Consider the following 19,212-nt stretch of genomic DNA (forward strand, 5'->3'; position numbering starts at 1 on the left):
CAAAAAAAAAAAAAAAAAAAAAAAAAAAAAAAAAAAAAAAACATATCGTAAGTATTTGACAAACTATGCCATTGAGTCAGTTGCAAAATCAAGTCTGATTTTTCCTTCTTCATGACAATGATGGATTAAAAATTAAAGAAATAAAATCATAGAAGTCCTCAATTATCTGCTTTTTTTTGAAGGAAAGGTAGTCATAGATAAATGAAATAAATTGTTAACTAGTAATGTTTAGATAATCTCAAGTCCTTCTACTCAAACTTTAATAACATTTATTCAAAATCAAATATTGCCCTCTTTCCCCTATCGCCGTCTCCTTTGTAATTAAAAAGTGGGGACAGCCGGGGGTGGGAGGGTGGGGAGGGTAGGGAGGGATAACATGGGGGGAAATGCTGGATATAGTATACACCTACAGTAAAATTTTAAAAAAGTGAGGACTATGAAAACAAAAGGGCTTAACTCATGAATTAAAATGATATTTCTCTAATATACTGAAATTTTGCCTTACTACTGGTTTAACTACATTTTTTTAAGTTGATAGGTCTTAATATGTGTTTATTTATTTATATTATCCAGATAAGAAATTTGATGGAATGTTTTCACATCTCAACCAGTTCCTTAATATTTGCTATCAAGATGCAGTTTGTTAATACAATAGTTCTATTAAAAAAAAAAAAAAGAAATCTATTTTATTCCCTCCTCCCCTAGCTTTCCCATTTCTCAGCTTTTTTTTTTGGTAGCAACATTTCTCAAAATAATTTTTACTCCCTGGTGTCCACTGTAACAGCTCTTGTCAGGATCCCCAGCACCTCCATCTTGCCAAATTCATCGGTCCATCCTTAGCTGCCATCTTACCTGAACGTTCAGCAGCCTGTGATTCAACTGATTTACTCTCCTTATTGAGCTGTTTTTTCACTCGGCTGCTGGTGAAGTCCTGGTTTCCTCTTCTTTTTCAGTGTTATCTGCCTGTCTCTTCTCTTATTCCTATAAAAGTTAGAGTGGTCCAGGACTTACCTCTTACCCCTCTGCTCTGTCTACACTCACACCCAGGATTGTGCCATCTTGTCTTATGGTACCAAATACTGTTTATGTCATGATGCCTCCCAAATTTATGTCTTCCTGCTCCGCTCCATCTTTCTACTTGGGCTTTTGGTAGGTAATTCCTGCCTGCAACTTCCAAAACTCCTCATTGTGGCCTATTATGCCCTACAATCTGGTTTACCCCTTACCTATGCAACTTCTTTGGCTACTGTTTTCTCTCCTTTGCTCCTTTGGTTTCTACCACACTTGGCTTCTTACTTTTCCTGTAACTGCCAAACAGCTTTTTGTCACAGAGTCTGCATTTACCATTGTTTTGGCCTAGAATATTCTTTGCTCTGATTTTTGCATAGCTTGTATCTTTACTCCAGTGTCAAATGAATTTCTTCGGAGGCCTTCCCTGATCACCCTCTCTAAAATAGTATCTTTTTTTTTAAACTGTTTTAACTTAGTGCTTATCAGCATTTTATATTTTATTTTTCCTCTGCGGGAATATGAGTCTAAGAGGGACACGTAATTAGTCTATCCATCCCTGTATACCTAAGGCTTATAGTATAGTATAGTATAGTATAGTATAGTATAGTATAGTATAGTAGATTTTCAACAAGTTTTTGTTGAGTGAATGAATATATAAATGAATGGAGTTGTATGATACATTGTTTTATAAGTAAACCATGTGATTATTCCCCAATATTTTTGAATCCAAGTAAATGTTTACTATAATAGAATGTTTAAACATAATATAGAAGTGGCCAGCTAGAACATGTTGTATGTAGATTTGTAAAAAGGAATTTCCTATGAGTGATACATGGGATGTCTCCTTTTGTTCCCCTCTCTGTAACTACGTTGTGTTTTCTTGGTTCTTTTCATGCAGCTGAAGAATAAGTTCATGAAAAAATTGCCACGTGATGCAGAAGCTTCCAACGTGCTTGTTGGGGAGGTTGACTTTTTGGATACTCCTTTCATTGCCTTTGTTAGGCTACAGCAGGCTGTCATGCTGGGTGCCCTGACTGAAGTTCCTGTGCCCACAAGGTAAGCTGCCCTCCTACCTGCTGGGGCCTACAATGTGCTAATAGAGTTATCTTTTCCCTCTCAGGCTAGAGAATCAATAGGTTGTGGAAATGTTTAGTGCAGACACATTGGAGAGGTTTAACTTGAAATAATGACTGTTTGGCTTTGATACTGTCAAATTTTTTGGCACTTACATAGTAATAACAATAGCAATTATAATGGTTTATTGGTCAATGCACTAGGTTCTTATTATGGATTATTCTACTTAATCCTTACAGTAATATTTTAAGGGACAAACTATAGTTATCTGGTTTTTACAGATGAAAAACGGTCTAAGAATTTAAGTAAGTTGTCCAAGGTCATATAGTTAGTAAATGGTTCAGAGCTCATAGTTGCTTTCATTTACTCTGTGTTTTATCAGAAAATTGGTAGTAGGTTTATGCACACATATTGTATATGTTGAAATCATCAAGCTGTATACTTAAATTTGCATACTTCGCTGTTATATGTTATGGTCGAAAATTTTTGTTTTAAAATGAAGTATATTAATGTTATTATAATCACATACTCATTTCACTGCGTAATACCTGAGAAGTCATCTCCTTCTGCCTCTGAAACCGAGCTCCACAAAGTTGGGAAGCTTGACTTGGGAGTGCAATTAGTTGACTGAAGTTCATTTTTCACTTAAATTTGTGCTGTAGAAGAGTTTAAAGAAAACTTGTAGTTTTTAGGTTGACAGAAAATTATCATATGAATAGAACTTTTTTGCGGGGTAGGAGAGGAGAGTTGTTTCTGTGGGTTCCAGGGCAAGGACAGGTGAATTTCCTTGAGGTTTCCTCATGTGAGCAGTAAGGACCCTGAATCCTCTTCAGTGGTAGATGTATCCTCCTCAGCTCAGAAGGTCTGAGCATGATTAACCAGCAGTGTAAAGAGGCTCAAGATTTCTTTAGAGCCAGTTAGGTGAAAAATTAAGAGAAAATTTCCTCTAGGTCTCTCAATTCACACATCGAAGGACATTCTTGCTCATCATACAGGTACTTTTTTTTAAACCCATTTTGATATTTGTTAGACACTTAAAATAGGAATGATACATAGGGCTGTTATTGGACAAATAGCAGTGGAAAGGAGATGACCATAGCTTATTCAGTTAATAGGATTATGATGATTTGTGTTTTCTGTAACATAGCATTTTGCTTGAAAACATTCCAGCTGAGCCTTGTGGTTCTATCTGTACAGTCACCTGGTGAACAGCTGACTCAGATAATGGCTGAAGTCCAGCTCTGTGCCCCAATGGCTTTATTTATGTCTCTCTGGCCTAACTTTACTGGAGCTTGAAAGAAAAAAACATGCTGAGAAGTGTTAAAGAAAATTGCTCTTGGCTTTTCATTTTTATTACCATTTTTCTTTAGAAGGTACAAATTAAAAAATACTTCAAAAGGCTTTTTATTTAACAATAATATGCATGCATTGAGTAGCAAATCATGACCATTTTTGTGTCCTGCTTGTCATTTGCTCCTCTCTGGCTCACTGACTTTTTTCTTTTATTCTGGAAGGTAGGGCTAGTGTAAAGGTAAAATACAGCATCACTTAAATTAGCAAAAGGAGCCGAGCAATTCAAAACAATGTAATTCAATAATATTATAGACTATTTCAGGGCAATAATCTGAACAATATATCCTTGCATGTTATCATTTTTCCTGGACATAGTTTCAACCATTTGCTGTCCTCTGAACCAGTACAAGCCATAATCACTGAGTAGGGAGTGTCATTAGGTTTTTTTGTGTAAGTAATGTAGGGCCATTTATAATGGCTGCATCCTGTGAAATCCAATAAAAGAAATCCCACAAGGAATGTGGTAGGCATTGTGAGGGACAGCGTCTACATTTCACAGTGTGCTTTAATGTGCATGCTACTCTGTTGTACTGAAAGAAAACCTGAAAAATCTGTGTTTGCACACATCCTTTTATGGTCATTTTTCCTTTTAAAGGTAGAGGAAGGTTATGCTGCTGCTATTATGATTATTACTATTTCTAATAAACAGTATTACTACCATCTGCCTTTTAGGAAGTATGGCTCTAGCAACTCCCCTTTCTTGTATAGAGTTCACAAATTTCACTAATTTCTCTGTTATTTGCTTGATCTGTTTTAGGCCTCCACTTGCAGCTGATGACTATCAACTGGGCGGATGTCTATCTATGTAGGGGCCCCTCTTGATATTCATGTGAAAGCAAACAAACTGCGTTTTTTGATCTTTGGTGACATGATAGGATATGTTTATGATTTTCCTACTATCTTGCAGGCACTTTGCTTGCTGTCATCTTATGTCTATCCACAGAGGCCACCACTTATACATATATATATATTATATATATATTGTACGTATGTATATATATAATACATATTATATATAGGTGACAGAACATATAATATATAGATATATGTATGAGTAAGATGGAGTCTTGTTCCGTCACCTAGACTGGAGTGCAGTGGCATGATCTTGGCTCACTGCAACCTCCGCCTCCCGGGTTCAAGCAATTCTCCTGCCTCAACCTCGTGAACAGCTGGGATTACAGGTGCACGCCACCACACCCAGCTAATTTTTGTATTTTTGTGGGGATGGAGCTTCACCAGGCTGGTCTCAAACTCCTGACCTTAAGTAATCCAGCCGTGTTAGCCTCCCAAAGTTCTGGGATTACAGGCGTGAGTCACTGCACCCAGCCTCATTCATATTTTTTAGTTATATAGGGGATGAATGTTCTTTTTATACCATTTTACAGTTGAGAGATGAAGGCAAACGGAAGATTCAGCATCAGTGCTGGGAATAGAACTTTAGTTAGACTTCTAAATCTGAGGCAAGAGTTTTAGGGAGAGCCTAGGGAGATTCTAGAATGGATTGGAATAAAATGTTTTAGGGTTCTCTCATAAAGAAGAATGAAACCTTAGTTTGTACTTTTGTGATCTTTGATTTGCACATGTAAGGCAGTTGTAAGGTGTAGAGTATTAAAAATTTAGAATGTTTACCCTCTTAGTAGCACTGTAAGGTAATATATATGTTACAAATAATTATTTATCTAAAAGTAGTAGTTTGTGTTTAATTGTCAAAACCATTAAGAAAACTATTAGAGGGGTTGGGATGGAGTTCCTGCTAGTTGAATTTTGTCACATCCACCAGCTTAATTGCTAGCTGCTATTAATATTTACTGTGTGTAATGCAGTTAGTTATGGTGGGTTTGTGGTCCTCATGAATCCATTATGGAAGCCACAGTTCAGCCACATTTTCAAAAGCTGATAAAGATGAATAATGGGTTATTGAATTCACTGTTGTTTTGAGAGAAGGATATAAAGGATTGGCACATGCAGAGTTTATGCTGGAAATAACTGTGATGTATCAGGAAAGAGGGGGGTATACCTCTTGTCCGAAAACATCAAATGGTTTAGGAAGGCTTGCTCCTTTTCTCATATTATGTTCTGTTTCTACCTATAATTATCTTGTGAATGTGAGTATAGGCCATTGGCTCTGGACACAGATTGGTTAACACTTCCTTTTGTTGTGGAGAATGCTGGAGGTATCCTCCCCAAGCATAATTAACTATATGAAAAACTCAAAAAAGTAGAAAAGGGCCTCATGAAGAGTCTTCAGATAACTAGATTCTATTAAAAATTGTAACTCTGACTTATTTCTGAGTGAATAAAAAGAACTTAGTAACATAAATATTTTTCTTTTTTTCTGAGCTGTCAACATAAGCTGTGTCCTTGCAGCCACACAAATGTGATGTTGACTCTAATTTGTTAACAAAGAAAAAAGCTTCTGGATAAAAATAACATCTGTCCATTGAGAAAAATCAGCTTGGGTCATGAAAGGAATTTTCAGTACATTATAAAAACTGAGTTTGGCAGGATGTACTTCAATCATAAAAGTTGTAACAGCTTTCACTTCTTTGAAGGTTAAAGGAGAGAAAACATATTTCAGGCAGAGGGAACTTCAACTTGTTAGATTGTTTTGTGTTCAGTTTTCTCAGATTTCTCATCCCATTTCAGTAATGCGGTCCAGATTAGAAGCTTCTTAAGGGTCTCCATTCCTCCAGATGACATTTTTGGCTTGAAGTTATGTTTCTTGCTGCTTAGGAATGCTTGGATTCTCTCTATGTATCAGTTTAAGAAGGCAGATTTACTGTATTATTCCTGATTGGAGTAATGTGAAAATTTTAACTGGTATGTCCACCATAATGGTTTGGCACTAGGTGTTATTCCATTAATGAAGAAATTTGTTCTTTAAAAAATAAAAATTGCATTACCCAGGAAAGAGGAATACTACTTTTATATCTGGGTTACTGAACCAATATAATTCTCATATACTGGGTTTATTGCTATTTTTGTAGACAGGATTGATCTCCTGCTTCCTTTCATTCTTCGACTGGTACTATTTAGCGGTGAACAAAGAGTAATTATTTTATAGAAAATGCCTATCCTTATCTCTTAGGATATAACTTGGAGGCTCAATTACTCTGTCAGCTATTGGAATACTCATCGCCTGCCAAAGTTTATGTTTGAGGACTACTAATGACTGACAATGTTTTCTCACTAACATGATAGTATTTTGGCTTTGTTGCCATATAGTCAACCTGATAATTAACTTGTGTCAGTTGATAAATACGTTTCCGTAATATGTATTTGTAAGCTATAGTCATGATGGAAGTGCTAGAGAGAGGTAGGAAGAGATACAGAGTGGTTTTGGAGAAGTTTTGGATATGTATTACTGAAAAGTTAATATTTAGATACATGAAGATAATAAAAAATGGAAGCAAAATAAATCCATTATTTAAAAGTGTACTAAGTAAAGGATCCAGGTGTTAGATATTTTCCCTTGTGGCACACCATCTGCCCCTTTTTCTCTAAACCTACACCCCTATTGTCTTGAAAAATGACCACTTGTAGTCAGGCAAAAGGAATTAAGAAATGTGACTAGTAACTGTGTTTCTTAATGGGATTAAAGCATTATTTTGCTTTAATCATTAAATATTTTTTGTGTATGTTGCACTGAAATCAGTGATCAGTTCCTTTAGAAAAATACATTTTATGGTCCTAAAGAAGCACTTTATAATACTATAAATAGTGGCATATAATTAGGAGTCAGCTTCAAAGGAACAAAAGTTCTAGTGTCAATTGAACTTCAGTGTTAGAAGAGCTAAAATTCAATTCAAATAATGACTTCCTTCATACTTGAACAGCCTTTGGTGTCTGCTGATTGCTATCTACTATGGTAACACTTGAAAGTGAGTGTGCTGCTTTACTCCAGAACTGGTTTCTGAGCAAATAAGTGCTAAGCGGTTTTATGATTATTCTGGTACAAAACTTGGGTATTCAAACTTTCAGACACCTTTTTACATTCTTTATTTCTGGGGTTTTACAATCCCTTTTGGGTTGAACTTTATAATTAAAAAAAGTAATTATACATTCAAGAGCATTTTGAAACAGACCCAAACATATTTTAAAGTATTTACTGTCAATTCTTTTTCATTTAAAGTGAGGTACATAGATAAGTAAGTTAAGAATAAAATTCGGCTAAGCAAAGTGGCCAGCCATTTCTGGTACCATAAAAATCTTACCTAAGATTTCTTTCCCTAGCTAAGCATCCAGAAGTTCTTTCCCCGGGGTGACCTATAGAAGTCATTGTTGGACTTCTGTTAAATCACAAGCTTGGTATATCAGTTGGGCAGGTAATATTAGGCAGAAATATGTGGTGAAAAGAACAGGAAATAAGAATACCTATCTATCTGCCCTTTGTCATTTACTAGGCACAGAACTTGGGCTCTTTCCTTAACCTAACTCAGCCTCTCTTTCCTCACCATTAAATGGGAATAGGATACTTTCTTTATTGCAGGCGGTCGTATGGAAATGTAAATAAAGTGATGAATGTGGAATGCTTTGCAGGCTTTAAAAGCTGAGCAAGCATATGATGTTATCATTTTTATTGTACTCACTATCTCCCCATTAGGTGATATATGATTAATATCAAGGTGGAATTTATCTGATGTCACCTTTGGTATATTTTTTGTGTGTTTTTTCTTACTCATTTACTTGTCAGATTCCCTCATCCCCAGTGCCCACAAGCTAGAAGGGCAGAGGCCCTCTGTGATCAGTGAGGGATTTTTTTCCAACACGATTAGAGGTGAACCTAGCGGGGTTTAAGTTTGTTATTGCATGTTTCAGGACCTGTTTGCTATGGAGCAATGTTTTGTGCATTATGAAGAAAAAATGTTGGTAAAAGACAAGAGGACACCCACAAAAGAATTTTGACTGTCTGTGACTGATGCTTTATTTTGAATTTTGACTGTCTGTGACTGATACTTTATTTTGGATTTCTCTCATATTTCTCTTTCCTTACTTTGGCTGTCAGCATGTGGCTTACTTGTAGAGGACTTGGTTTTTGCTGAATCCCAGTCACTTCTGAGTAGAAATATTTCTTAAAAGTGTGGAGCCCATCATCTGTCATTGCCCATATTGGATAAGGAAAAGTCAGAGAAATGTAAAGATGTACTAAGTCTTTCCAGTTATTGTGTTTAATGGGTTTGCTCCAAAGATTCCGAAAGTCAGTAGAAATAAAGACAGAAAAAAGGCTTAAAAAGGAAAGATTGAATGACTCCTCTAAAGTGCTTGAAATGCACCTTTCCTGCTCAGCTAAGAAGCTTCTCAGATTTCTATGCTAGATTCTCATTTGCCGCCAAATAAACAATAAATAAATAAACAACTGTGTTTTGCAATAGTGCGGAAGAGTGTCCTTCATATTACCAAGAATATTACCTTTGTTTTAAAGGTGAATTCTAAACCTAACCTTTTTATGAACTAAGTTAAATATTTCTCAGTTTTATGTATGTTGAGTTTGATGAAATTTTTTCCTTTTCTGTTAGGTTCTTGTTCATTCTCTTAGGTCCTAAGGGGAAAGCCAAGTCCTACCATGAGATTGGCAGAGCCATTGCCACCTTGATGTCTGATGAGGTAGGAAATCAGGAAGATGGAGTTCTGTGAATGTCCTACTTGTGTTGTTTTCATACTGTGAATTGGCTGTCACAATTTATTCAGTTAGAATTATGTGATTACTAGACTTCCTTATAACATAAGGTACAGTCATTTGAGACAAATGAGCTGACTCCTATGTGGTTTTCAAAAAGTAAGACATACATTTTGGTTTCATAAGGGATTCTAAACTCTGTTGGAATAAAATATATTTTTCTTTCTTTTGCAAAACATTTTCATTTCTTAAAACTGATATATGTTAAATATTCTTTAAACAGTTCAAGGTCAGCCGGGCACGGTGGCTCATGCCTGTAATCCCAGCACTTTGGGAGGCTGAAGTGGGCGGATCACCTGAGGTTGGGAGTTCGAGACTAGCCCGGCCAACATGGTGAAACCTCGAGTCCACTAAAAATACAAAAATTAGCCAGGCATGGTGGCACATGCCTGGAATCCCAGCTATTCAGGAGGCTGAGGCAGGAGAATTGCTAGAACCTGGGATACTGAGATTTCAGTGAGCTGAGATCATGGCACTGCACTCCAGCCTGGGCAACAGAGCAAGACTCATTCTGAAAATAAAAAAGTTCAAGGCCATTGTATTGACTTAAACTTTATCTCTTGAAGTTTTTAATATACTAATTCTGTGAGTTCAAATGCTTATATACTATGTTTCAGAAATGATGGGTTCTATAAAATAATGTTTAATAAAATGGATGATATATTTTTTCTTAGGTATCAGAAAGCACATGTTTTTATTACTTTCTTATTTTGTGGGAAGGAATGATACACATCTAAAAATGCATTAGCAACCATTATGGCAGAGTATCTATACAGGTACTTTGGAATTATGACCCTTTTACTTTCTTAACAGCCTGGATGTTGTTACATATATTCTAGATATGATAAAACCCTGAACTATTCCCAATAGCAGGAGAAATACTGTTAGAATAGAGGATCATTAGCTGCTGCTCCTGGGTCTTTCTGGCTTACTATTTTCCCAAATGTGTTGCTTTTGCTTCATTGCTTGATTTGTCATTTTTTCTGTGTGTTAAGTGGAGAATGGGGTACCTTTCCCCTTAGTTATAGAGGTTCCCTGTGGTAATTACTGAGGTAGCTACTTTATTCTGGGACCGAAAGCTTTATGGCTATGCTGCTTTTTCCCCTGAAGAGAACATCTATTTCACTCACCTCAGTGGATTCATTTTATGTTTTGCATTTTTGTAATTTATCTGTTTTTAAAAATGCTTTCTCCTAAGATATTTCAATTAAGAATGCTTTAACAAGTGAGATTTAGCGTGGCTTAAACAATTTGGGATTTTATTTGGAAGTTTGGAGGTAGGTAGTTGCTGGGGTGATTTTGATGTAACGGCTTAATGATAAATCAAGAGCTGAAGCTCTTGCTAAATTTATGGTCTTAAAATGGCATTTTTTTTCCTGTCAGTATGGTAAAACGACATTGCCTACCATCAGCTCCAGTCATCTTATCTATATTCATCTTATCTGTATTAAAGGTAGGAAGGATGGTGTGGTAATGCTAGCTGTATCTCGTCTTTTATCAGATATTCTAAAGCTTTCCCATACAGCCTTTTTCTTATATCTTATTGGTTGGAACTGTTCATCTTTATCTGCACAGTTGGCTGGGAAGTGAATCTGTGACTTTCCAGCCTCCATCATGGGAAGCAGCAAGAGAAAGTAAGGCTGAGGGTGGCTGTATCTGCCACAGATTATGTGCTGGCATTTTGTGTCACCCTCCCCTCAACCCCACAACCCCCAGACCATTAATGTTACTTAATTGATAGCTTAAAAAATTCTTTTCCAAGAGAAGTGATTTAGTCGCAATCTTTAAAAATAGGTAAGGATATTGAACAGGGACCATCTTCTCTTCTGAAGACTGAAGAATTTGACATACGAAGTGTGAAAGACTTAGGTTATGTATAAAGATATTTCAGATCATCGACTCTGTTAGAAAAATGGAACGATTGACAGGAAGGATCGTGTACATTTTGGAACCTCTTTCTTTGGAGATCTGTATAAAAGATATGAAGCACTTGCTGCCTTGGATGGTTTTGTTGTTACTTTGCTAAAAGGTAGGCAGATGATCTACTCTTCAAGGCCCTTTGACTAATGTGCTGCCAATATAACCCAGATTTTTCTTTTTAAGTATCTCACATTATTTATATGTTTGAGAACTCACTGTCTGGGTCTTAACCTAATCTTAACACTCAGCTTGAACTTTTCCTTCTTGAGTTATGAGCAATTTTTATCCCAGTAGTTTTTATTTCAGGGGATGACTCTTTAGTATGTTTCTCCAAACCATTTTAATCTGACTTCCATAGCAACAGTATCAGTAGTGGTACATGCCACTGGGAGCGGAAAGGCAATGTTGTTTTACATTATTGGTAGGAAAGAAACCACATAAAAACAAAGCATTTTGTTCAAGCCTCTACCTCTGTTCTTTGAAGTCAGAATTCATATGCCTGTATTTTCTGGGGACAGGCTGAATAATAGGGACTATGAGAGCATGGCTGGATTAATATTAATAGCACAGTTGTTATGGGTTGCATTCTTCAGGCTTGATTGACATGGTGTGAAACGTGCAGAGTTCTCTTTTTGAATGAGCACATCTTTTATTATTCTTTAGGTGTTCCATGACATTGCTTATAAAGCAAAAGACAGGCACGATCTGATTGCTGGTATTGATGAGTTCCTAGATGAAGTCATTGTCCTTCCACCTGGGGAATGGGATCCAGCGATTAGGATAGAGCCTCCTAAGAGCCTTCCATCCTCTGACAAAAGGTAAATTATAGCCAGTTGATAGTTTTCAGTTGCTGGGATGACTCTGAGAAGGAGATTGTGTTTAAAAAAAAAAGTGAGGTCAGCCTATTGCTCTAATGTTTTCAGGTTCCTGTTTAACTTGATATGTTTTCCCAAATGGATCACTTATGTGCCTTGGCTTCACGTTTCCTTGACACTGTAAAATAAATGTTATGGGTGTGATGTTCTTCAGTTATTATAAATTGAAGATCTCAGATTACTACATAGGAATGCATCACAGACATTCTTTGGGGGATGTTTTGGGGACTCCCTGTATATCTGGGAACATGAGTTTGCTGAAGATGAGTCCTTGAAGATGTACACAGTTAAAAAAATGGGTAAAGTAGTTGAAGAGAAACAATTTTCTGGAAATTTATTTTTTCCCAGTTGAAACAGTTTCCCTCTTATAAGATATGCAGTTCATTCAACTTTCCCATTCATCCAGTCATTTATATTGGCTCTAAATGCAACACTTAAAGAATTGCCCGTTAGGTAGCAGAAAAAATAATGATCTTTTATCTTAAGGATTTTCACTCCATCTTTCCATTAACCAGTGCATGATACAGCTAAGAAGCAAATGAATAAAATAAACTAATATGCTCTTGGTGTCTGTTGTCTTGCTTAGAAAGAATATGTACTCAGGCGGAGAGAACGTTCAGATGAATGGGGATACGCCCCATGATGGAGGACATGGTGGAGGAGGACATGGGGATTGTGAAGAATTGCAGCGAACTGGACGGTAACTGACAGTTCCTTTTGCCATTCATGATGACATTCTCCTTAGGTGTAAATTTCCCTTCATCTTTCATTTTATTCATCAGTTTGTTCATCTGTTCAGCCAACAAATATTTACAGTATAACAATTTGTCACAGGCATTGGGAATATAGCAGTGAATTAAATGATACTGTCTTCCCATAAGGTCTTATATTGTAGTGACAAGACATAAATAATAAGCAAATTAGTAAATGTGATGATGGTTTTATGAGGAAAATTAAGGCAGAAATAGGGACTTTGGGGATGGGAGTACTGTATTCCACTTTTAGATAGAGTGTCCAGAGAAGGCCTTACAGAGAATGGCAACATTTGAGGAAAGTACCACAGGAGATGGGAGACAGACCGTGTGGGTGTGGTGGGTGTGTGGGGGTGGGACTGCAACAGAGTGCCTGCTGTGTGGCTGGCACCAAAGCCAGCAAGACTGGAGGGGAATGACTGAGGGCATGTTAGGGTTAGAAAGATGGCAGAGAACTGACTGATGTACCAGCCTTCACCTCTTGGCTTTCATAATTACATTTCTCGCCTGTATGTGTATTCAAAAGTGAGGAACATGATACAGGAATGAGTTCTCACTCTTCGGCCTCCTTACCTGAAATTGGGAATTCAGGTTTCGTAAATTGCTTCAGCTAATTTCTTTCCATGATAACTCTTCCTTCCCTACCATTAGATTCTTCCTTTTATTGGGGGTTAAGTAAGATTTTAAGTGGGATACTTATTTTATAAAGATACAGTTTTTTAAAAACATTGCATGGTTTTTGAAAATGAAAAGATATGTCATTATAATATGCAATTGAATCTGAATGAAATGAAGTTATTTCCTTCTCCTGATGACCCACTTGGATTTCTCTCCCAAACTGACAGTATATTATTCCCTTCTTTATTCTCAAAGATAGAGAATATAAAATCTTCTCTCCTCTCCTCTCCCACCTTTTTTTGAATAGTTTTTTTTGTAAACTATTTCCATTAGGAATATCCTTTTCTTTTTCTACAGATATGAGTACTGGAATTTAATTTAATCAGAATCGATTTCATTCGTTTATATTTCACCTTTGCTAAATTCATTGATTGTCTGCAGTATGCCTGGTACCATGCACAGCCCTGTGAATACTAAGAAAACTGAAGCAGGGCACTGAGTCAGCTAAAATGCAGTAGGAGCACAGACAGATAGATGGATAATCCTTATAAAGTATGATAGCCCAGAGTGGAAATATGAACCTTAAGTTCTAGGTCAAGACTTCGGAGAGCTGTTGAGCTTCATAATAGGGCATTCTAGGCAGAAGCCCTGGGGAAGACTGAGGTTTGAAGTTTGGTTGGGAGGGGGAGTAGACCCATGTGAAAGTCACTCAGCTGACCTGCTGACACTTGTCATGGGGCTCAGCTGTATTTCCTCCCATCACACACTTGCATGCTTCCTCCCTTAGTTCCTTCAGGTCCTTACCTAAAGTCACCTTCTTGGAGGCCTCTTCTGGCCACTCTAAAATCTCAACCACCTTTTCTCCAGTACTACATAATGTTCTTCCCCATTTAATTTTTCTCTTGACTTTTATCACTGTGTTGCATTTATTCATTTATTATTATACATTTATTCAATGTAGAATAATTCATATATTCATTTATTATGCATTTATGCATTTATTGATTATTACTATTGTCGGCCTCCTTTTGGTCCCCAGAGCAAACTCCATGAAAGCAGAACTTTTTGACCCATGTTGTTCACTGTTGTGTCTTCAGCACTCAGAAAAGGGCCAGAGTGTGGGCATATCACAGGTGCTCAATAGCGTTTATGGGATGAAAGAATGAATGATGAATAAACGAGTGAGTGAATGAATGAAAGAGGGCGGAAGGATACGGTGGCAAGATGATGAAGGGCCTTATATGATATGCTCACGTATTTGGATGTTTTTCTCTAGGCAAAGAAAAATTTTAATGTATTTACATAGTTCACTTTTATCTAAAGACCAACTGGCTGGTCTTTAGGAAATGTGACACCTAATTTGGTGACCCAAAAATAAAGAGATAGAAGAAAATTTATTCCTTTATAGTTTTCTGGTTTCATTGGAAGTGGTTAAGTAGTATCTTATCACTGATTCAAGCATTTTAAATATGTTATGTTTGATTTAATGAGTCACCTCTTGATTCATTTGATAGTCATTTACTTTACATTTAGTAGATGTTTGCATTCTCTTTGCCCAGGTTCTGTGGTGGACTAATTAAAGACATAAAGAGGAAAGCACCATTTTTTGCCAGTGATTTTTATGATGCTTTAAATATTCAAGCTCTTTCGGCAATTCTCTTCATTTATCTGGCAACTGTAACTAATGCTATCACTTTTGGAGGACTGCTTGGGGATGCCACTGACAACATGCAGGTGGGTATGGTTTGGGGCGGACACAAATAGTACAGCCCAGATTGCCTTCCTCACCCCTACAGCTCAGTTAGAAGCAGATGGCCTTTCAGTTACTCAGCATGATTTTCTTTCTTTTGCTGGATGCTGCATTTTACTTTGCTTCTGGCCTGCTGCTGTATTTCCAGCATTTTAGTAATTATAAAAATAGCTCGATGAAATCTGGCTTGAGTCACAAGTGGGGAAAGGAAGGGAAGGAAATGAGGATATACAATTCTATTTGGGCAAAAGCATATCAGCTGCTTTAATTTCGTACAGTGCACAAGGTTTAGATCTTCTACTACTTTGGCTATGTGGAACATATTCTGTTAAGCTTGATGATTATACTTTCTTTAGGAATATGTGATTAGCCTAATTTTACACATGAGCAAATAGCATGAAACCATTGAGTATTTGCTCAAAGTTGGGTTTGCATGTTTACCGGTATAATTTGGTTTCAATGAATTCAAGCTAACAGCTGTATCTCCTGTAGGTGGACCTGATTCTCATTAAGCTGTAAAGACTCTGGCTTGACTTATTTTATATGATTAATTTTAACTACAATTACTTGGTCACTTCAAAGATAGCATTTGCCTTCCCTTTGTAACAATAATAGCTAAAGTTTTGGTGATAGAAAAGATGTTTTTGATTCCCTCCATCAACAGAAAAATATGTCAGGAGCTGCTTTTAGTTGATCCAGTCATTTGAAAAAAAGGTATTGTGCTACATGATGAATACAGAGTAATGAATGAAGTTATATTCCTATGAAAAGGACCAGATTCAAGCCTTTTCACGCATTGTCCTTCCACTTTACTATTATTATGTGACCTGTGGGGCATTCATAAATGGTGCCAGCCAGCTTATTATGATTATTTTTAATGCAGCTGATTCCAGAGGATTGCTTTTTTTTTTTTTTTCTACTTTGATTTTCTTTCCTGGGCATACGCATGTTTAAGATTTTTGTCTAAATATAGAAATACTATGGAGATTATAGCATCTATGTTGACCTAAGTAAAAAGGGAGACATTATACAATTGTATTTTACTTTGTTAAATGTACTTTTATCTTTTAGTTCTTATCTATCACTGCATAGCATGTTACCCCAAAACTCAGGGGCTTGAAACAACCATCTTATTAGTCTCTTTCATGGTTTTGGTGGTGGGTTGGCTCAGCTGAGTGGTTCTCTCTTTGGTCCCTCATACACTTGCAGTCAGATGGCAGCAGAGGTTGAGGTCACACAACAGCTTCTTTACTTATGTTTTGGTGCCTGAGCTAGAATGTCTGGAATATTTGGGGTCTGGAAACTCTCTACGTGACTTCTCCACGTAGCTAACTTGGGCTTTCTTATAGCAGGGGGACTGTGATGCCTTCTAAGAGCTCATGCTCTGTCAGAGTCAGTTGCCACTCAGCTTTGTTTCAAAGAGAGGCTGAAAATTCTAATTCTTAGTGAAACCAGTGATTTTAAATTATTGGCAGCTGATTAACATTTTAGAAAATAACATTGTGCTGGTCAAAGAACACTTATCTCTGTGTTACCAGTGAGAGACGTGCAGCATGGTTTGTAAAAACCAACTCTAATAGGACACAGAGTTGAAATATACAGAGTGTTTTTTTTTTCCTTTTCCCTCATTTGTAAGGCAAGAATGAATAAATTAAACTATAGTAGTGATGTCAGTAATAGAATTTTTATAAAATTTGATCTATATCCAAGTTGGGCAGCTATTCTTCATCTAAATGACAGCATAAGGGTAACTGAAACAGATAGTTCGAGAAAACAAATGGAGAAGATGGCACTGGGGAAACACCCTACGGCCAGCTTGAAGAAGATAACACAGGCAGCCACATGTTAAGGAAATAGAAGAAAGCTGTGATTTTGAGAGGGCGGTAAGAACAAAACTGTCTTCCGTCTGTCAGAATGTGTAGAGACTTTCTTGTGTTGTGCAGATCATTTTTACACTTTTTTTTTGATGGACATTCTCATTGAGATGGGACATTGCAATAATACCTATGTGTATTAGTTTATTGCCTTTTTTGAATTGAATTGTAATTCTTTGCAATCTTGTAAGACTTGGCTTTACAATGTTGCATCTGACTCTAGAGAAGTCTGTTCAGGTCCGTTTTGATCCCTCTCAGGTGTATGAACTTCTGTATGAATAAGTTGTGGGAAAGTAGAGGACTCTATTATATAACATACATAGTTAATTGGCATTTTTTCTCCTCTGTGATATATGACCTGAAAAAGGTCTTGCTACTGGAATTAGCTATTTTCTGGGTTGTAAAAATTTCAGGAGAAACATAAATGCTTTTAGTGCTTTAGGATGTTAAATAGTCCACTAAAATAACCATTTGTTGTATGTGACTCCTAGGACTTGACTTTCAAATTTATGGGGAAATTTTCCAGGTGTAATTTGATTATTTTATTAATAGATTTTTTAACCTCCATTGATAATTTCGCTGAAACTGTAGATAGATTATTTTATAGGTTTCTGTGAATGAAAATACTGAAGAACATACTTTTCACTCCCTTCTCAAGCTTTTTTCCTTTAAGAAACATATTGGCAATGTCTTTCTTCTTGACTACAATTTGATACATCTAAAAGTCAGAGTAGATGGCAGAAACACTGAAAAAAGTGGATAGAAAATTAATGACTGTTAATATAAATTAGTCGAACTGAAATTCAACAAATATTAATAATTTTATCTATTTTAAGGACTAGGGAGTAAGGTGATTTAAAATGTGGAAGATAATCTCTTCATTGAAAGGGTGTGGACTTTGCCACTCAAAATTTTTGATTTTCTGGCACGAGAAGTCTTCTTGATCTGGGAACAGGATAAGAAAATATTTTATAGATTTGGTGGTAAGGCCTACGTCATTTTACAGGTCTACGGCAGAAGTTGACATGTTTCTTTGCAAATATTTATGGAGTGTCTACTATGTGTTTGACACTGTTTTAAGTGCTGGAGATAAAGATAGATGAGCAAAATAGACAAGAATTCCAATTTTGAATCCCAGTTATAGTGTAGAGCGTTGATGAAAACAGTCTTTTTCAGTTACCCCCAAGAGATATTAGTAGTGGTTTGTAGTGGGCTTATTTGGGGGATGAAATCCTCTGGCTTCACTTGCTTTTCTAAACACTAGACCAAGACTAAGCAGAAACGCATTGGCAGAGCCTGAAATAACCTGCAGTTGTGTCACATGCCTTCATAAATATGGCAGTGGGTTATTCTCAAAAGCACAGGCAGCTCAAATGAGTCAACTGAGAAGTGTCCTTGCATTTAAAGGCAGACAGCTCAGAGATGGTTCACATAGGGCCTTTATTGTCAGGCTACAAATAGACATGGGTGCTGGGTAGAAACGTGTTGTGAAAACACAGATGAATCACTGCATGGCTGTTGTCTAAGCAAACTCTTCTGCCAGCTTCTGTTCAGAAGGTCTTGCCTGCTTGAGGCATTTATCTTAGAGCATGTATATACACATATATAATTAGAAGCAGACTATTTTGGGAGCTATGTAGATTATTTCTCATGAAATTATGTTCAAAATAGAACAGTTTAGGCTACAGTGGCTCTAAGTACAGTCATAGAATTATAATGCTGACATAGATGATTGTATGAATTTCCCAGTTTGGGGTACACATTTTGCCCATTAAGCTGCTCTGAGAGAACTCTGGGACTTACAGAATGGGTATTCACAAATTTCTTGTTAAATGTAGCATAAAGTTTAGCTGGGGTTTCTTTGAGTAATTGAATGACTTAGCCAAGAGTTGACCTTATATTTATCTTGGATGCAACCCTGGCTTGTGACTGTTTCCTTTCTTATAGTTCAGCAATGGAGGACTAGAACATAAGCTTTCTGAAGTCCAAGAATTGTAAGACACTCTTATTATCCTTTTCTGATAGTAATTCCCACAGTAATGCTCTGATCTCCTTGTCATATTTTCAGGCAAACAAATGCTTTTCAGCCTTACTGCCCTAAACAACATGTCCCCTTCACAACTAAACTCTCTGTAATCGTGCGTGCCAACTCACTGCATGATTACAGTTATTCCTCGATATCAGCAGAGGATTGGTTCCAGAACCCCCTTTCCTCCTGTGGATACTAAAGTTCATGGATGTGCAAATGGCTTTTACAAAACAGGGTACTATTTGTGTATTACCTTTGCACATCCATATATTTTAAATT

The 19,212-nt window shown here is 36.7% G+C and overlaps 1 protein-coding gene and 1 pseudogene across 13 annotated transcripts in view; one reads left to right on the plus strand and one right to left on the minus strand.

The window, feature by feature from the left end:
- Positions 1-19,212, plus strand: part of SLC4A4 (solute carrier family 4 member 4) — a 499,211-nt gene that overhangs the window by 356,564 nt on the left and 123,435 nt on the right. For all 13 annotated transcript variants that reach the window (XM_032259361.1, XM_032259360.1, XM_032259371.1 and 10 more), the window contains 5 exons: positions 1,910-2,067; positions 8,955-9,042; positions 11,699-11,853; positions 12,497-12,610; positions 14,840-15,014. In XM_032259361.1, coding sequence (XP_032115252.1) covers positions 1,910-2,067; positions 8,955-9,042; positions 11,699-11,853; positions 12,497-12,610; positions 14,840-15,014 — 690 coding nt within the window. The remainder of the gene's footprint in view (positions 1-1,909; positions 2,068-8,954; positions 9,043-11,698; positions 11,854-12,496; positions 12,611-14,839; positions 15,015-19,212) is intronic.
- The window catches only part of LOC116537299, a 46,388-nt pseudogene that overhangs the window by 2,434 nt on the left and 24,742 nt on the right, over positions 1-19,212 (minus strand).

Source organism: Sapajus apella, unplaced genomic scaffold, assembly GCF_009761245.1.
Source record: "Sapajus apella isolate SASKATOON/1434 unplaced genomic scaffold, GSC_monkey_1.0 scaffold108, whole genome shotgun sequence".
Classification (NCBI taxonomy): domain Eukaryota; kingdom Metazoa; phylum Chordata; class Mammalia; order Primates; family Cebidae; genus Sapajus; species Sapajus apella.